General features: G+C 40.9%; 1 protein-coding gene across 5 annotated transcripts in view; it reads left to right on the top strand.

The window, feature by feature from the left end:
- The window catches only part of PCYT1B (phosphate cytidylyltransferase 1, choline, beta), a 125,696-nt gene that overhangs the window by 90,378 nt on the left and 16,460 nt on the right, over positions 1-18,858 (top strand). For all 5 annotated transcript variants that reach the window (XM_030306180.1, XM_030306177.1, XM_030306179.1 and 2 more), the window contains 2 exons: positions 1,516-1,658; positions 4,341-4,529. In XM_030306180.1, the coding sequence (XP_030162040.1) occupies positions 1,516-1,658; positions 4,341-4,529 (332 nt within the window). The remainder of the gene's footprint in view (positions 1-1,515; positions 1,659-4,340; positions 4,530-18,858) is intronic.

Below are 18,858 nucleotides of genomic sequence, written 5' to 3'. Positions count from 1 at the left end.
TGAAGAAAAGTGGGTGAGTCAGAGAGCTTTTTAGGAGGTAGGTTGGTGCCTGGAAGGAGACGGATTGGATGGAGTTGAGTGAGGGAGAGGGAGGTGGTGCGGATGATCCCAAGGCCATCTTGTCCGGCTGCCTCACTTCTCAGTTTTGGACACTGAGGTTACGTAACTTGCCTTCTGAGGTGTGAGTCTGGCCCAAGTCTCCAAACTGAGAACCCAGTACCCTTGTCCCCAGGCCCTGTCCATCATGCTGTCCCACCCCTGAGATCTCTGAGTGGCCCTAATCACACTGGGGAGAAATATCTTAATTGCCAACATGTTTCACTTGACAACACAAGTGTGAATATAAACCACATTCTTGTCTCGATAACATTTGTGACCTCTTGATAGCCCTGTATTTGTTCACCCAAATAGATCTCTGAGGACATTGAAGAAAGTCTCCTAGAACTTGGCATTCTCTGTGCTTATTTTTACTCAGTCCCATGTGTTCTAAATGAAAGAGTGTTGAGTGGTGAAACCACCAAGCAGAGTAGACTCTTCTTGTTTTTTTAAATTTTTTTAATGTTTGTTTATTTTTGAGAGAGAGAGAGAGAGAGAGAGAGAGAGAGAGAGAGAGAGAGAGAACAAGTGGGGGAGGGACAGAGAGAGAGGGAGACACAGAATCTGAAGCTGGATCCAGGCTCTGAGCTGTCTGTACACAACCTGACGAGGGGCTCGAACTCATGAACCGTGAGATCATGAACTGAGCCAAAGTCGGATGCTCAACCGACTGAGCCACCCAGGCACCCCCAGAGTAGACTGTTCTTAGGGAGATAAAGTCATCTAGCATCCCAAGGGCATGTCTTCAAATCAGAGACAACAAAATAGTACACTTTTTCATCTTTTCCTCAGTCTGATGAGATGCAGACTTCCTTAGGGAAGAAAGGAAGTTGGGCCACGATCTAATTCATTGGCTCAATTGTTAGGCTCTATTCACTTACTCGTTTCATTTGCATTTATCCAGCACCTTCCATGTGCCAGGAATGGGCACTGAGCTGGGGGCTGATAATGCAGAGGTAGTCAAGGCATAATCTCTACTTTCAGAATGTTCCCCTTTTGACAAGGAGGCAGGTATTTAAAATAGTTGTGTTGATGGAAGCCACATCTGTATCCTAGAGGTTGTGGATTCTACTCAGTGATGGCAGGAAAGGCTTCCCAGGGGCACAACCTTGAAGCTGGACCCCACAGACTAAGGAGAAGCACCGTGGCTGGTGCGAGCGGGGAAGGGGATCCAAGGCTTGGTATGAGTCAATGCCAGGTGCGTGCCCGCTGCCTCCAGGGAGCAGGTCCGGGGGGCCGAGCATGCAGTGTTGTGGCGGGAGGAAGTGTACGGAACCGGGTGTGGAACAGCCACCTGGGGCCACGTGTGAAAGCCTCCCTCACACACCCAGGAGCTGCAACTCTGTCCCGGAAAAGAGAGCAAGTAAAGAAAACAGGTCTTACTTTTTTCTTTTTATCTCCTCTTTACTATTTGAACAGGAATGTTTGTTCCAACACAGAGAACGGAAGGCATCTCAACATCAGACATTATCACCAGAATTGTCCGCGACTATGATGTTTATGCCCGACGCAACCTCCAGAGAGGGTACACAGCCAAGGAACTAAATGTCAGCTTTATAAATGTAAGTGTGCCGCCCGGTATCCTGTGACAACCGTCATGTCACACAAGCACTGCCACCATTTGTTGGATGTCTACTATATGCCATACAGTGTTCTTTTCTAAAAAGTTTTTATTTAAATTCCAGTGCCACTGTCTTCCTGATGTTTTATATTCATTGTCTCGGTTCAGTCTGCACAACGACCCAATGATGCATTATCCCCGTTTTACAGATGGAGAAACCACTGTCCAAAGGGCTAACCTAAGTCAGCCAAAGCACGCGGTAGCGAGCTCCTCATTTTATAAAGGAGTTACCTCCCTCCCCCTTGCTCCAAGCTGCCTCTTCTACTGTTCTCAGACTTGCGGGAAGGGTTTCTGGGAGATGGGCCCTCGGGAAAGGCAAGTGTTGTCTTCCCCTCAAAGGGAAGGAAGGAAGGCAAAGGCAATGAAAAGCGAAACCAGAGGCAATGAATTTAAAATTTTCATTTTATTAAGGCCTTACAGATGCTCATTAGAAACCTTAACAGCCATCATCATCATCATCATCACTGTCCAGAGAAATTACAGCTGGTTAAATAAAGCCTAATGTCTTTGGCTTCCTTTTGTATTTGTGCCTTATTGTTCCCACAGAGCTGCTGTTAGTTTAATAACAGAGCAACTGTTAAAACAACTTGAAAACAACTAAAACAGGCTGTTAAAAAGCAAAGAGGGCCGGTCCAGTTGCTAAAGGTGATGTGAGTGCATCTGGACAACTCTCTTTGCCCAGACTCTGAGGAGGTGACGACGTTGATTGAAACAAGAAGTCTTCCTCCATACTGAATTTTAACACCCCCCGCCCCCCGCAGAGGCGTTGTATTTTCAAGAGTGATTTTTCTACAAAAGTAGAGGCTTACAGTGATGTGCAGCCATATGTGTCCGGCAGCTTACACAAGTCGATCCTTGGGACCTTCCAGATGAGGAGGGGTTTGATAATTGTTGATCCGTGCTTATTATTTGTGCTCATGAAGCAGGGGGCGTTGGGAGTCTAGACTGTGGCTTCACACGAGTCGGGCAACAAAATAGAAAATGTTGGGTTCTAGTGGTACCAGAGCAAGTGGCTGAAAAGAATTCTGTCGAAGTGATCATTTGGTATCTTTTAGAGGATAAAGCCCTGGTTATTTCAATAAATTAAACTGCCTGTTCTTTTAAATTGAATCCAGTCAGCCATCCAAGCATGCCAAACCGTTTCCAAAAGTTATTGCTCGTTCTCTTCCAACAGCCTTTAGATAAGCCACTTAGCTCAAGGAACCGTGTAGTCACTGTGGATGCGCTCATGGCCTTGCTGTGACAGCAAGCCTGGCTGCAGCTCAGAGGGAAAATCAAATGTGCTCGATGGCCATGTAGATGAGTCAGAGAACCTCAGAGGTGGCAGGAAGCTGAGAGGGGCCGGTCACCCAGTTCGAGTTTCTGCATTGAGACTGGAGTAAAGCTGAGATCAGAGGGGACCTGGCCAAGGTCCCTCAAGCAGAGTAGAGGTGGAGGCAGCGGCAGCCTCCCGCTTCGCGGCACCCATTCCTTCCGTCCCGTGCCGCCTGAGAGCTGTATGTAACGCTCCTGTAGTATGTGTAGCCACGTGACAGCACATACCTAGCTCACATCCTACCCCAAGGCTACAGTAAGCTTTAGTCCGGGAATCCTGACCTAGTTGTGCAATATTCCAAGTGTCCCCAAGAATTCTGAGATAGGAACGTTAGTCCCATGTAGTGAAGAAAAAACTTGATTGCCCCTCGAGGAGAAAATATGTCATGACTTCATGGAGGGGAAGACCCTTCATCGCATGTTATTTTCATGGTTTTGATACTCTCGTTGGGTAACACGATTAAATGCTTATGCTGCTTAATTGTAATCCAACAGCCCACACATACTAAATTTTTACTAAATACCAGGCTTTGTGCCAAACACTTTATGTGCATAATCTTATCTAATTGTTACAGCAACTCGATGGGGATAGAGATGAAAATTACCCCCACTTAACAGATGAGGCAACCGAGGTTTAGAGGTGACCTCTGACCTGCCCAACATATAGGGCCTTTCAGGCACATAGGTACAGCATTGTTGCATTAAGGCTATGAGAAGAACAAAGTCTCAATCCAGAGAAACTATCAGAACAAAAGCCTTCTTCGTCACCAAGGAAATGGATGCAGTTCAATTAGCTTCATGAAAAATGTCATTACAATGAACATTTTAGTGCAACACATGGGTTTTAAGTCCCAGTCAGTTGCCTATTTATTCCAAACAGTACTAGTTTTAATAGTGTCCCAGTAAAACAGAATTCAGGCAGCCTGCGAGTGACCATTCCATGTACAATTCGTGCTTTCGTCTAAATCCCAGGAAAATTTGGGGGGTGTTTGCCCAATATCTACCTGTAGTAAGCAACAAATACGTATTTTTGGTTCTTACATAAGCGACTTCAACTCTGATGTTTACAAGACCGGGAATATTAAAATCACTTGTATTTCATTTCACATAGCCAAGTAGACTAATGACAAATGACTTTTCTTACAAGAGATGTGCCTTCCCATCAATCTAGCCCTTGGAAATAGCAACATCCTGACTCTTTAGGTTAAGAACAAACATGAGTTGAAATAAAAAGACTATTAATGTGAATGACTGGTCTCTCTCATGCCCTTTTGGCTAAATCACTCTTTCTCCTTTAATTTTTGACCAGGAGAAGAAGTACCGCTTCCAAAACCAGGTAGACAAGATGAAGGAAAAGGTCAAGAACGTGGAGGAAAGATCAAAAGAATTTGTCAACAGAGTAGAAGAAAAAAGTCATGATCTAATTCAAAAGTGGGAAGAGAAGTCAAGGGAATTCATTGGCAACTTCCTGGAGCTGTTTGGGCCTGACGGTGCATGGGTATGTAATTATTTCTCTTCACTTTCATGGAACCACTCAAGGGTGTCCCTTATCTCAGTCCAATTTGGGCATCAGCCCAAGTGGCTTCAGGTCTACATCATTTCTTTATTTAGGTTCTGCTTTATCCCTCAATTTGGCACCCCATAGCACCCGAAGCCAGTTCTGGTCTCTGTTTCTATTTCTTGTTCAGACCTTGAAGCCATTTGGTAATTGTTTCACGTCTGTTGCTGCAGAGGTTGGTTCTCTAGCTCATCGTGGTCTCTCAGTTGGAAATGAGGCAAAGCTTAGGGGTCAGAGTCAAGTGGGTCAGTGGTGGCATGGAATTTGTGTTGTGAGACAAAGCTAATGGGCTCTTGGATCACCCTGGGGAGGAAGGTCAAAAGAAACCTAGCAGCATCCGTCACCTTTTTTGGTCAGGAACCCTGCTCTTCCATCGGCCATAAGAGAAGAGGTAGGATTTTGCTCTGCGTCTGCACTGTCATGCCCTGATTTTCCCGTCGTTTCATGGCATGTATGTGTCAGGAGAAAGTTTTAGGGGACTGAGACCATGATCTCAATCTTAAAACAGAGAAAGTGCAGAGAGTCTTGTCGAAATTCTACACACAATTCTGAGGGAACACTATGAAAAGGGAAAAGAAAATTCTGGAAACTACCTTGTATTCCACTGGTATTTCTCTTGTGCATGTACTTAGAGGTGAAGAACCAGTATTGTCAGCAGCGTTAATGGGGGTTCCATGAAAGAGATCTTTCAAAGCCAACCTTCGTTTTTAAAACAAAGAGAAGTGATTCCATTTGATTTCCTTGATTTTAAGTAGCCTAGATTTCCTATTATGACATGAGAAGTCTCTAACAAAATCCACTTCGGCTTAATTATTTTATTGATGGGTTGTCACTGCTGCCTCTGTGCTCATTTGCGCTGGTTCATTATAGGATTATCTAAACGTAAAACACTCAATTAGTAATAGAAAAAGAAGAACGTTTGAGAAGGTGGAAGAGATGCTTTGCTTAAAGACTAGTGGCCTCTACATGATTATAGACGTGGGTGTTGTGCGCCAATCGGGTCCCAGTGGCAGAGTCTGAGAGGGGCAGAGGGTTTGCAAGGGGCTGCTTGAGATTTCGAGGACTTCTAGAAAGAGCTAGTAACAGTGGAGGAGCCCAGTGCTGGGTTCCTTTTCACTTCCCCTGGGCCTGTTCAAGTTTTCAGCTCAAATCAGTTTAATTTACGGGCCACGTATCCACGTCTTTGTGTACGCACAGTGCTAGGGAAGAACATGAAAACAAAGTGCAGAACCTGTTCTCTGGGATTCCATGGGATCTCTAACATCCGGTCTAAAAGTTCCATGAGTTTAGTGTGTACCCTAATAGTTCACTATCCACAACTCATTTCCAGGGGTGGACACGCCGCTGGTGGTGTTTTGTTTTGAATGAAACCAGGTGGGTATTCATTTGCTTACAGAGATTCAGAAATGTGTCACTGTGGAGGAGCCCTGGTGTCCTAACTCAAGGGGGTGGCTATTTTCTCCACCTGGAGTGAGCCTCGGCAAGGAAGGAATATAATTTCATAGCAACTTGGTAGATCTTAGTCGTTTCGGGCTCTCAGTGAAGGTGAAATCATAACGGGAATTGTCCTAGAGGAGTCTGGTGACAGCACGCCACGGTGATTTTTAAGAAATGAAATCCAGCTTTGAGTCTAGAGGTTTTTCTTTTTAAAACTTGCTATTAGTGTCAAAACTGTTATTAACATTAATTTACCTTATCAGCCAGACTTAGACATTGCTTTTTTTCTGTTGACATTAAAAGTACAGGAATAGTTACAAGGATGTTAAACGCCAAGATAAGTAATTTGCTTTTCATGAATATGCTATTATTATAATAATTCTTTATTTGTGGGTTTGGGACTGGAACTCATTTCTTAAAATAGAGGATGTGTATTACCTGCAAATATGGTACTGTTACAAATAACCCAAACTTAGAAAAGCACGAAATAGAAGGATTTAAAGTACAAAATTCGGCACAACAGAATTGGTGTGAGGTATAACATGTAGCTTTTTATAGTGGGTATTCCATAAATGTGTGTGGATTTAATGGATGCATGGACCTATACACAGAACCTCCTAGCATCTGCAAAGGAGATGGTGAGGTATAATTCTCCATATTCCTATCTATATTGATATCAATATCATATATATAGATTGATACAGATATATACCCTTAGCCTTTTATTGCTTATGGTGCTCAATACAGGACTTGGTACAGCTTGGTGTTTGGCTCAAATTCAGGAGGCAGAATTGGTTTGCTTGGCCTTCAAAAACGTTCTCAAGTTTCTTTCAGGGAGGGCATGAGCTCGCCATTGCCCACCGTTATTCCCTGCTGCCTCCTCTAACCTGACTCGTACATTTTTGCTGCCCACCTGTACCCAGGCAATATTTGTGCTTGTTCCTTGTAGTATAGAGTCTTTGATTTTCCTCCAGGTGACCTCATGCTTTCTATTAAGAGTGGTCATAGAAAATCCAAATCCTTCCACATCAGAGTGAGAAGTCGTGGTGAGGACCACGTTGTTACAGTCTAGAAGTCGTATAGCAGGTTACCCCTTTTCCAAAGCCTTTTTCTATCTACTCTATGCATTTTGACTACACAGTAAGGGAGTATCATAGCTGCGTTCTAGATAAATTACAAAGGTCTAGGAAAACTGTGAAACTTTCCTATGGTTTCCCAGACATTTGGAGGTACCGGGCTGGAGGCTGGGCCCCAGCCTTTTTTTCCTGGCCGGCACTGTATCGTCCACCATAGGAATGTCCACGGGAAGCAGTCACTTTCGTCCTTCACCCTCCTTTGGTCAGTCTATGGCACTGCGGAGAAACAGATGTACCGAAACCACATTAAGGCTTTGTGACCAAGCCCGTTGCCAAAATGGCACTTTAGGCCAGGTCATCTAGATTCAGGAGAGGTGGTGGCGGCTGCCTTCTTAAGTAAGCAGAAATCATGGTGCCCGTGGTGATGTTATCTATTGGTGAGTAACAAATTACCCCCAAAATTAGCGACTTAAAAAGAACACATATTATTTCACATAGTTTCTGAAAGTCAGGAAGTAGCTTAGCTGCGTGGTTATCATTTAGGGTCTGTCATGAAGTTGCAGTCAGGAGAAAAGCTAGGCTTTTAAGATGTTATAGCTGAAGTGACAATCCATTTATGCCATATTCTTTTTTCCTCTTGCATAGTTTATTTTCAATAAAATAAATCTGTAGATCTTAACCCGAGAGAGCTGTAGATAGAATTCAGAGGGTCAGTGAACTTGAATGAAAAAAAAATAGTATCTTTATAATTACTAACCTCCACCTACAATACAGCTTTCCCTCCAATTATAAATGTTGGTAACAAATGACAATACTCCCAGCAATACTTGTGGCTTTGTAACCAACCAGTAGAAATAACAGATATTTTAATATCAAATTTTGGGAATTGAAGAGATGTCAAAGTATCCTTTATATACATCATTACTTCGAAATTTTGGTGGTAATTACTATTGGAAATTTATTTTTTTTCAGCCTTCCATTTTATAATTTATGTTTTAATTTACATGTAAGTTAATTAGCATATAGTGCAACAATGATTTCAGCAGCAGATTCCAGTGATTGATCCCCTATGTATAAAACCCAGTGCTGAGCCCAACAAGTGTTTTCCTTAATGCTCCTTACCCTTTTAGCCCATCCCCCCTCCCACAATCCCTCCAGCAACCCTGTTTGTTCTCTGTATTTAAGAGTCTCTTCTGTTTTGTCCCCCTCACTGTTTTTATATTATTTTTGCTTCCCTTCCCTTCGGTTCATCTGTTTTGTATCTTAAAGTCTTCATATGAGTAAAGTCATAGGATACTTGTCTTTCTCTAATTTTGCTTCGCATAATACTGTCCAGTTCCATCCACGTAGTTGCAAATGGCAAGATTTCATTCTTTTTTTTTTTTTTTTGCCGACTTATACTCCATTGTATATATATACCACATCTTTATCCATTCACCTATCGATGGACATTTGGGCTCTTTCCATACTTTGGCTATTGTGGATAGTTCTGCTATAAACATTAAGGTGCATGTGCCCCTTCGAAACAGCACACCTGTAGCCCTTGGATAAATACCTAGTAGTGCCATTGCTGGGTTGTAGGGTAGTTTTATTTTTAATTTCTTGAGGAACCTCCATATTGTTTTCCAGAGTGGCTGCACCAGTTTGCATTCCCACCAGCAGCGCAAAAGAGATCCTCTTTATCTGCATCCTTGCCAACATCTGTTGTTGCCTGAGTTGTTCATCTTAACCATTCTGACAGGTGTGAGGTCGTATCTTGTTATGGTTTTCATTTGTATTTTCCTGATGATGAGTGATGTTGAGCATTTTTTTCATGTGTCAGTTGGCCATCTGGATGTCTTCTTTGGAGAAGTGTCTATTCATGTCTTTTGCCCATTTCTTCACTGGATTATTTGTTTTTTGCATGTTGAGTCTGATAAGTTCTTTATAGATTTTGGATACTAACCCTTTATCTGATAAGTTGTTTGCAAATATCTTCTCCCATTCTGTTGGTTGTCTTTTAGTTTTGCTGATTGTTTCCTTTGCTGTGCAGAAGATTTTTATCTTGATGAGGTCCCAAGAGTTCATGTTTGCTTTTGTTTCCCTTGCCTCCAGAGACACGTTAAAAAGTTGCTCCAGCTGAGGTCAAAGAGGTTTTTGCCTGCTTTCTCCTCTAGGATTTTGACGGCTTCCTGTCTTACATTGAGGTCTTTCATCCATTTTGAGTTTATTTTTGTGTATGGTGTTAAGAACGTGGTCCAGGTTCATTCTTCTGCATGTCGCTGTCCAGTTTTCCCAGCACCATTTTCTGAAGGGACTGTCTTTATTCCACTGGATATTCTTTCCTGGTTTGTCAAAGATTAGTTGGCCACATGTTCTGGGTCCATTTCTGGGTTGTTCATTCTGTTCCATTGATCTGAGTGTCTGTTCTTGTGCCAGTACCATACTGTCTTGATGATTACAGCTTTGTAATACAGCTTGAAGTCCAGGATTGAGATGCCTTCAGCTCTGGTTTTCTTTTCAACATTGCTTTGGCTATTCAGGGTCTTTTCTAGTTCCATACAAATTTTAGGATTGTTTGTTCTTGCTCTGTGAAGAATGCTAGTGTTATTTTGATAGGGATTGCTCTGCCATATTCTATTGGTCACACAATCGGGGCATATTTTGGGGAAGATACCACACAAGGATGTGAATAAATCCAGAAGGTGGGGTTTTGGGGGGCCATAATTGCTGTAATAGAGGATGTATTCCCATTTATTCAGTCTGAGGGAAGAATTACCAGAGCTCAAAAGGTTACTTTTCAATCTTACCACCTACAATTCTACTTATTTAACTACTTGCTTTTTTTTTTTTTTTCTAGATTCTTATAACTAGTCCTGATTCACATTTAGAAGACAGCCTATAACCCAACCATAGCTGCAAAGGGAAGCCTTCCCAACAGAAACTTGGTATTCCCCCTCTTGGGAGGGCATGTCCCTGAAAGACAGACTATCCTCAAGGAAGGGGCATTAAAGGAGCTGAATTCTGAAGCATTGTTGTCATGTTGGTGGCAATGCTGTTCATTTCCAAGGTGTTCAGGGTCAAGCAGCCAGAATCAGGGGAGGCAGAATCAGCTTTCAGGGTTTGCTTTTGGGGTAGGGCCTTCCTAGTGAAACTTGGCTATTTTTGTTCAAAGGGTCAGACACGTTCCATTTAAACATTGTACCCTAGGCACAGAGGCTATATTTTAAAAACATTATGTATCAATTTGAATGATATGCCACTATAGTCCTTAACTGACATTGAAAACAGAGACTCATTTCCTGTTTGAAATGAAAATGCATCTCTTCTGTTTTACAGTGTGAACACAGACCTTTTCCCGGCGCACTAGGAGAGAATAACCTTAGGTCAGGTGCAAGTTTTCAGTTTATCCTGCACCACAAACACTCTTGGCCCTAATCCAATCAGTCTGGTGGATTCCCTATGCAAACCAAATAGGTATTTGCATCTAATATAGGAGATACATTTTTTAAAAACCTTGATGATATGTTTTTTTTTTTTACAAAGAACAGATCTACATAATGTGAGATCCATTAGTAAGTTTTTCAAACTGTGATAAAATGTACCTAACATAGCATTTTAGCCATTTTTAATATATAGTTCAGTGGCGTTTAATATATTCATAGTTGTGCAACCATCAGCACTATCCACTTCCGGAACTTTTGCATCATCCAATATTGCAACTCTGTACTTATTAAATACCCCATCACCAGTCCCTAGGAATCCCCCTTCTAACTTTGTCTCTATGAGTTTGACTATTCTAGGTACCTCATGGTGGAATCACACAGCGTTTATCCTTTTGTCTGGATAATTCCACTTAACATAATGTCTTCAAGATTTAACCAGTGTTGTAGCACGTGTCAGAATGTCATTCCTTTTTAAAGCTGAATAATATCCCTTTGTGAAAGAATTTTATTTGCTTACCTTAAATCATTGGCCTAGGCAGGCATCTATAACACACACCGAGGGGCCTACTGGGTTCGTCTCTAGGGACAGAGGCTGGGGCATGCCATCTTTCACTACCCCTTTATGTCACTCCAGCTTCCTGCCATCTCCCAGAATGGAGCTTGTACCTTCCTTTGGTACCTCAATCTTGTAGCCATCCAGGGGACACCTCTAGATCTCCTGGCTCTGATAGCCAGTGCAACTTACCCTCCAGGGTCCCATAAGACTGTAACCAACTGACAAGAGTTCCCGACCATCTACCAACCCCCCCAGGGCCCAGGAAGAGGTTAGAGACCCAGGCAATCATCTTTTGGAGAAATAAGCCTTTCAGCTTATCTTCATAGCTGTGGCTGGAGGGGCAGGCTTCCAATGAAACCTACCTCTACAGGCCAGAGACCTCCTTGGAGGGCAGGTGCTAATTTTATGTTCCTTCCACCACCCACCAGAGCACCAGTGGCTCCTAGAGAGGAGACCGTACCTGTGTCTGGTGTCCTGGTCTTCGGGGCTGCCACCAGGGGACACTCCTTGACCTTCTACCTCTGATGGTTAGCCACCATTCCCAGGGCACTGCAGAGACAGTAGGCTGAAATACACCCCCAGTCGTTCTATGAAAGAGGCGTATTCATTTGTCTAGGAGCTGGGGCCGGAGGGAGGGCTTTTGGTTTGGCACAGATCTACGGACCTAATGAGGTGCACTCTAAGGACAGGGGCCAGAGGACCTTATGTTCGTGTTCACCCTCTGTCTTGCTCCAGGTCACCAGTATCTACTAGAAAGGAAGTTGTACACTGCTCAGGTGTCCCGATTTTTTAACAAGTGCCACAGACGAGCACCTCTAGATGACCTGACTCTGGTGGTCAGCAGGACTTGGCTTGTAGTCCTGCAGGACTGTATCTATGGGCATGCTTCATCTGATTGCACTTTGTATTATTTGCTGATACTGTATTTTCTACAAGTGGAAGGTTTGTGGCCACCATGCACTAAGGAAGTCTAATTGGCACCGTTTTTCCAAAAGCATTTGCTTAGTTTGTGTCTGTGTCACGTGTTGGTAATTTGTGCAATATTTCAAACTTGCAGTGACTAGTGGCCTTTGATGTTACTATTATATTTGTGTTGGGACACCATGAATCGTGCCCATGTAAGATGGTGAATTTAATTGGTAAAGGTCTTTGTTCTGACTGCTCCACTGACCTGCTGTTTCCTCATCTCTCTCTCCCTACTTGGCCACTTATTCTCTGAGACACAAAAACACTGAAATGAGGCCAGTTGATAACCTTACAATGGCCTCTAAGTGCTCAAGGGAAAGGATAAGTCACAGGTCTCTCACTTTCATTCAAAAGCTAGAAATGATTAAACTTGGTGAGGAAGGTGTGTTGCAAGCTAGGCCTCACAAACCAGTTAGCCAAGTTGTGAATACAAACAGAAAGTTCTTGAAGGAAATTTAAAGTGCTACTCAAATGAACACAGAAACGATAAGGAAGCAAAAAAGCCTCATTGTTGATATGGAGAAAGTTTTACTGGTCTGGATAGAAGGTAAAAGAAGCCATAACATTCCCTTAAAACAAAGCCTAAACCAGAGCAAGGCTGTCTCCAGTTCTGTCAAGGCTGACAGAAGTGAGGAGGTACAAGAAAGTACTTGAAGCTATCACAGGTTGGTTCATGAGGTTTAAGGAAAGAAACTAGCATAAAAGTGTAAGTTGAAGCAGCAAGTGCTGATGTAGAAGCTGCAGCAAGTTGTTCTGAAGATCTGGCTCAGATAATGCACGAAGGTGTCTACACTAAATAGACAGTCAACGTACACAAAAACAGCCTTCTACTGGAAGATGCTCCCTAGGACTTTGATAGCAAGAGAGGTGAGTTCAAATTCTGGCTTCAAAGCTTTAAAACAGAGGCTGAGTTTCTTGTTAGGGCCTAACATAGCTGGTGACCTCAAGTTAAAGACACTGTTTATTTCCCATTCCAAAAATCCTAGAGCCCTTAAGAATTATGTGAAATCTACTCTGCTTGTGATCTGTAAAGGCAACAAAATATGGATGAGAGCACATCTGTTTACTACACGTTTACCTGAATATTTTAAGCCCCCCCACACAAAAGATTGCTTTTAAAATACTACTGCACATTGACAATGTACCTGGTCACCCAAGGGCTCTGGTGGAGATATATAATGAGACTGGATGTTGTGTTAGCCGGCATGAAAACAACATTATTCTTCAGCCCGTGGATCAAAGAGTCATTTTGACTTCCAAGCCTTATGATTTAAGAAACATATTTTGTAATGCTGTAGCTACCACAGCTAGTGGCTCCCTTGATGGAGCTGGGCATAGTTGGTTGAAAACCTTCTGGAAAGGATTTACCATTCTGGATGCCATTAAGGATATCTGTGATTCAATGTAAGAAGTCAAAACACCAACCTTCACAGGAGTTTGGAAAAAGCAGATTCTAACCATAGATGATCTTGAGGGGTTTAAGATGTCAGTGGAGGAAGAAACTACCGATGTGGTGGAAATAGCAGGAGAATGAGAAAGGGAGCCTGAAGACGTGACTGAATTGCTGTCGTCTCATGATGAAACTTGAATGGGATGAGGACTTATTTCTTCTGGATGAGCAAAGAAAGCAGTTTCTTGAGATGAAATCTACTCCTGGTGAAGATGCTGTGAAGGTGGTTGACATGATAACGAAGGAGTTAGACTCTTACATAAACTTAGTTGGTAAAACAGTAGCAGGGTTTGAGAGGACGGACTCCACTCGTGAAAGAAGTTCTGTCAATGAAATGATGTCACACAGCATCGCAAGCTATAGAAACGGTTCCCGAAAGGAGCATCAATAGATGTGGCAGACTTCATTGTGGTCTTGTTTTAAGAAACTGCTGTAGCCACCCCAGCCTTCTTCCAACACCCTGACCAGTCAGCAGCCCTCAACACTGAGGCAAGACCTGCCACCGAAAAGAGTATGACTCACTGAAAGTTCAGAAAATGGATAACGTATTTTAGCAATAAAGTATTTTTAAATTAAACTTTTATAGCATTTCTTAGACATAACGCTATTACACACTTAATATGCTATAGTGTAAACGTAACTTTTGTATGCACTACGAAACCAAAAAATTCTTTTGACTCACTTTATTGTGAAATATATTCACTCTACTTGATTGTGGTGATCAGGAACAGAACCCACAGTATCTCTGAACTCTGCCACTATTTGCATACTTTAAAAGCTGTTGCCTGAAGGTCTGGCTTCCAATCAGCCTGAATCTAGGTGCTCAGTGAGATCCTCCCTTTTGGAACACTGACAGGCCTTGGTATACCCTCCACCACTGGGATCCACTAAAAATAAAATAAACTGCTTGGACAATCACAACCAAGAGCTATGGCAGGGTTGAATGGTAAAGTTTCATCTCTGATGTGCGGTTACTCCTTCTACAATGGCAAAGGTGGCTGTTTTATCTAATGCACAGTAAACAACACAGAATGTCCAGGGAAGCAGACAAAGGAATATGTTCAAGATGAAAAAAAAAAAAAAAAAACAAGAGAAAACCTCAGAGAAAGTCCTTAAGGAAGTGCAGATAACAGATTTACCTGATAAAGAGTTCCAAGTATGGCCATGAAGATGCTCATCGAGGATGCCTGGCTGACTCAGTTGGTGGAACATGCGACTCTTGATCTTGGGGTTGCGAGTCTGAGCTCCACGTTGGGTGTGGACATTACTTGAAAAAAGATGCTCACTGAACTTGAGAAAAGAATGGATGAACACAGTGAGAACTTCAACAGAGAGAAACCAAGTATAATTAGGTACCAAATGTTCTGGGCAAACACAAAAGAATGCAAAAGAATGAAACTGGATCACCTTCTAATACCATACATAAAAATAAACTCAAAATGGATTAAAGACCTCAATGTGACACTTGAAATCAGAAAAATCCTTGAAGAGAACATAAGCAGTCATTTCTTTGGCATCAGCTATAGCACTGCTTTTCTAGATATATCTCCTCAGGCAAGGCAAACAAAACCAAAAATAAATTATTGGGACTACTTCAGAATGAAAAACTTTTGCATGGAAAAGGAGACAATCAACAAAACAAAAAGACAACCTACTGAATTAAAACAGGTATCTGGTAAGGATATGTAAAAAACTTACACAACACCACAAAACCAAAACCAATTTAAAAAATGAGCTGAGGACCTGAATAGAGATTTTTCCAAAGAAAAATGCAGATGGCCAACAGATATGAAAAGATGCTCAACATCACTCATCATCAAGAAACTGCAAATCAGAGCCACAATGAGAGATCATCAGTTCACACTATTCAAAATGGCTATTATCAAAAACACAAGAAATAACAACCATTGGCTAGGATGTGGAGAAAAGGGAACCCTTGTACATTGTTGGTGGGAATGTAAATTTGTACAACCACTATGGAAAACAGCATGGGGGTTCCTCAAAAATTTAAACACAGCAGTATCACTATACAGCCCCAAAATTACTCTTTGGAGTATTTACCCAAAGAAAACAAAAACACTAATTTGAAAAGATATGCACCCCTATCTTTGTTGCAGCATTATTTTTAATAGTCAAGATAGGGATCCAACGTAAGTGTCCACTGATAGGCAAGTGAATATGTGATGTGTAAAGATATATATACATACACACACACACACACACGTGTATACACACACGATGGACTATTACTTAGCCATAAACAAGAATGAAATATTGCCCTTTGTACCAACATGGATGGACCTACAGGGTATTATGCTAAGTGAAATAAATCAGACAAAAAAAGACAAATGCCACATGATTTCACTTTTATGTGGAATCTAAAAATCAAAATGAAAAAAACCCCCAGAAACTCATGAATAAAGAAACTAGGGGTTGCCCCGGGGCAGGGGGTGGGTGAATGAATTATGTGAAGGGGATAAAGAGGTACAAATTTCCAATTATAAATTCAATCACAGGGATAAAAAGTACAGCATAGGGAATATAGTCAATAATATTTTAATAACTGTGTAGTGACAGGTGGTGACTATACTGATCATGGTGAGCATTTCATAATGCATATAATTGGTGAATCACTGTATTGTACACCTTAAAGTAATAAAATATTGTATGTCAACCATACTGAAAGAAACTGAAAACAAACAAATGGAAAGATACCTGTTGCTCATGGATTAGAAGAATACTGCTAAAATGTCCATACTTCCCAAAGTAATCTATAGATTCAATGCAATCCTTATCAAAATTCAGTGGCAATTTTTTTTTACAGAAGGAGAACCAACAATCCTAAAACTTGTATGGAACCACAAAAGACCCCAAATGGCCAAAGCAATCTTGAGAAAGAAGAACAAGGCTGAAGGCACCACACTCCGTGATTTCAACTATATTACAAAGCTGTAGTAACCAAAATAGTAAAGCATTGGCATTAATATAAACATAGATCACTGGAACAGAGTAGAGTCCAGAAGTAAAGCCACACATACATGGCTAATGAAATTACTACAAAGGAGCCAAGAATATACATTGGGGAAAGGACAGTCTTTAATAAACAATGCTGGGGAAACTGGGTAGCCACATGCAAAAAGAGTGAAACTGGCCCACTATCTTATACACAAAAACTAACTCAAAATGTATTAAAGACTTGAAACCATAAAACTCCTAGAAGACATAAGCTATAAGCTCCTTGACCACTGTCTTGCCAATTTTGTTTTTTAATTTGATATCTAAAGCAAAGGCATCGAATGCAAAAATAAGTGGGACTCCATCAACATGAAAAGTTTCTGCACACCAGAGGAAGACAAATATCGTATGACTTCACTCATATGAAGACTTTAAGATACAAAACAGATGAACAAAAGGGAAGAGAAGCAAAAATAATATAAAAACAGGGAGGGGGACAAAACATAAGAGACTCTTAAATACAGAGAACAAACAGAGGGTTGCCGAAGGGGTTGTGGGAGGCGGAATGGGCTAAATGGGTAGGGGGCATTAAGGAATCTACTCCTGAAATCATTGTTGCACTATATGCTAACTTGGATGTAAATAAAATATTAATATAAAAAAAGTTTCTGCACTTAGGAAACCATGAACAAATGAAAAGGTACGCTACTGAATTGGAACAAATATTTGCAAGTCATATGTGATAAGAGTAAACATGTCAAAATATAAAGATGTCATGCAACTCTATAGTACAAAAAAGTACCAATCTGATTTAAAAATGGACACAGGATCTGAATAGACTTATTTCCACCGAAGACATACAGGTGGCCAAGAGGCACCTGAAAATATGTTCAACGTCACTAATTACTAGGGAAATGCAAATCAAAAACCACAATGAGCTATCATCTCACACCTGTTAGAATGGCTGTTATCAAAACAAGAAATTAACAAGTGTTGATCAGGACTTGGAGAAAAGGGACCCCTTTTCACCACCATTGTTGGTGGGAATGTAAATTGGTACAGCCACTATGGAGGTTGCTCAAAAAGTTAAAAATACAACTACCATATGATCCATCAATCCCATTTCTGGATATTTATCTGAAGGATATGATAACACTAATTTGAAAAGATATATGTACCACCATATTCACTGCAGCATTATTTACAACATCTAAAACATGGAAGCAACTTAAGTATGCATCAATGTATAAATGGTTAAAGAAAATGTGTATATATATATATATACATATATATACATATATATATATACATACATACATACCATGGAATATTATTCAGGCACGAAAAAGAAGGAAATCTTGCTATTTGCCACAAATTGTTGGGCTATGAGGGCATTACCCTAATATGTTAGAGAAAGACCAATATTGTGCTGTCTCACTTATTTGTGGAATCTAAAACAAACATGCAAAAAACCCCGCACTCATCAATACAGAGAAAAGATTGATGGTTGTCAGAGGCAGGGGGTGGGTGTGGGCAAAATGGGTAAAGGGGGTCAAAAGGTACAAACTTAGTTATAAAATCCATCATGGGGATATAATGTACAGCATGGCGATTATGGTTAATAATCCTGTATTGAGTATTTGAAAATTGCCAAGGGAGTAGATGTTAAAAGTTCTCATCACAAGAAAAAAAATGTTGTAACTATATATAGTGATGGATGCTAACTAAACTAATCGTGGTGATCATTTCGCTCTATGTACAAATAGTGAGTCATATTATACCCCTGAAACTAATGTTATATATCTGTTATACCTCAATAAAAAATAAACATGAACATAGACATTCTCCCTCCCCCCTTATTTACTGCTGTATCCTCAGGGCTTAGATTTATGCCTAAAGCATAAATAGTATGCTATAAGTAAATGTTTATTGAAGGAATGAGTGGTCAACTTTCAGATTCTCCATGCCAAGAAAACCCTCCATAATATGATACACAAAATGTTTCTTTTCAATATCCATCTTGAAAATACTCAACTGTGTTCAAGTTGGAGAATGAATATATGTGTGTGTGTGTGTGTGTGTGTATACTTACATACATATATACACCAGATTGTGTCTATACATATACATACATATATGTTATTTATATATACCACATTTTGTTTATTGATTCATCCATTAATGGACATTTGGATTGTTTCTATCCTTTGGCTATTTTGAATAATGCTGCTATGAACATTGCTATACAAATATCTGTTTAATTTCTTGCTTTTAGTTCTTTTGGTTATACACCCAGAAGTGGAATTTCTAAATGTTATGGTAACTCTGATACTGTTTTCCACTGTGACTACACCATTTTATATTCCATTGCAATGCAAAATGGTTCTAATTTTTCCACATTCTC

This window comes from Lynx canadensis, chromosome X, assembly GCF_007474595.2.
Source record: "Lynx canadensis isolate LIC74 chromosome X, mLynCan4.pri.v2, whole genome shotgun sequence".
NCBI lineage: Eukaryota > Metazoa > Chordata > Mammalia > Carnivora > Felidae > Lynx > Lynx canadensis.
Note: the sequence above shows the minus strand (reverse complement) of the source record. Positions and strands in the feature narration are given on the sequence as shown.